At 33.0% G+C, this 1547-nt stretch overlaps 1 protein-coding gene across 1 annotated transcript in view; it reads right to left on the reverse strand.

Moving 5' to 3' along the window:
- Positions 1-1547, reverse strand: part of LOC119589321 (patj homolog) — a 10099-nt gene that overhangs the window by 607 nt on the left and 7945 nt on the right. The window contains exon 5 of the mRNA XM_037937942.1: positions 62-301. Within this exon, the coding sequence (XP_037793870.1) occupies positions 62-301 (240 nt within the window). The remainder of the gene's footprint in view (positions 1-61; positions 302-1547) is intronic.

The following is a 1547-nucleotide window of genomic DNA, read 5'->3' on the forward strand; positions in this document are numbered from 1 at the left end:
CTATTTCATTAGATACTCAACAAATCACACTAAATCATGGACTTACAAAAAATAGGCCTACCTGATAATCCAAGATAGAGAAGCCCAATCCCCTATCGCCCTTCATCAACTCAATGATCTGAGCCTCAGAGCTCCACATAGCCAGGCCAGTTAGCGGTTCCAGGCTGCGGCTCTTCATGCGGTTGAAGGAAGTATCATTTGTGGCTGCAGTGGCTGAGGATGCCAAGGATCCATCAGACTTGGCCTTGACGAGGCGTTCCGATCCAGGGATAAGATTTTGGAGAGAACCACCAAGGATATTCTGGGAAAAAAAGGATGTAACTATAAGCTTCATAGTCGATATTTCCAAACCTTAATATTTGGTCAATATAACAATGAAACAGAAAATATGGATTAACAATATACTACCTCTACTATTACATACATATTGTATTTTTACATTTTCTATATATTAACAAACTAAAAACCAAAGGACCACTGAACTAGAGTACCCATTCATATATCGACAACAGTGACAACCAAAGCAATATGTAATGATGTATTATTTATAATGAAAAAGAATCATTACAATATGTAAGAGAGAGCAGTGATTTACTCTAACTAAATTATAAAAGGGGAGCCAAGCAATCAAAACAGAATTTTGACATACTCTTTAGGATAGACTGAAGTAATTGCCCAATTTAGTTGTTTTTTTTATAATATATAACTTTTAAAAAAACAATAGGTATGAACAACATAAAAAATATGAAAATACAATTTTAAAAGCAACAAATAAAAGGAATAAGTTACCAAATGCTGATAGTTTCAAGATGTTTCCATACAGATAATGTATGATCAAAGATGAAATGAAACATATCTACAATCACTGCACCCTTACTAAGTTTGAATGGAAATTGTCTATGTATCCAAAGTCAACATATGAGTGCAAAAAACTTGGAGACAATAAGATTTAAAGGAAGATGCAGCAAAAGATAATATCTAAACCAATCATCTCCACTAGCTAGCCAGAGAAATTCCAGAATAAAACTAACTAAACGGCTTATAAATAACACAGTTTATGACCCCTTCACTTCTTGGTCAACCTTGCAGAATTCCAAGATGTTTCTTTTTCTCTCAGCAGTAATGAAAAATATTCTAATTTCTTAGCTTCTATGTTCTCTTTAGGCCTGGATGTATTTACAGTAATCATGATGTTTTGGACAAAATGACATTATTATCCATACTCAGAAGAAACCATACATGAAATAGTAATTTGTTATTCAAAATCCTAGTTTCAGTACTTGCTGGGTCTCTATACAAAACCTGGTGCTTTCTTGTCTATAAACTACCAAAAATTGGCAAAGAGCATTTCTCAATCAAAATGCCAAAAAGAAAGGTATGGTATGTTTGAATCATGTCTTATGGCTTGTCAAATTGGGTATGCAACAGGTAAAGATAATGAACTGTACATCATAAAAAAAATAAAACAAGTGAATTGGGTTTCCTGGTATAAACTACATGTAAATAAATAAATCCCATCTTTATCTTTATTTTGTTTAAATAGAAAG

The sequence above is a fragment of the Penaeus monodon genome, chromosome 25 (genome assembly GCF_015228065.2).
Source record: "Penaeus monodon isolate SGIC_2016 chromosome 25, NSTDA_Pmon_1, whole genome shotgun sequence".
In the NCBI taxonomy this organism is placed as follows: Eukaryota; Metazoa; Arthropoda; class Malacostraca; order Decapoda; family Penaeidae; genus Penaeus; species Penaeus monodon.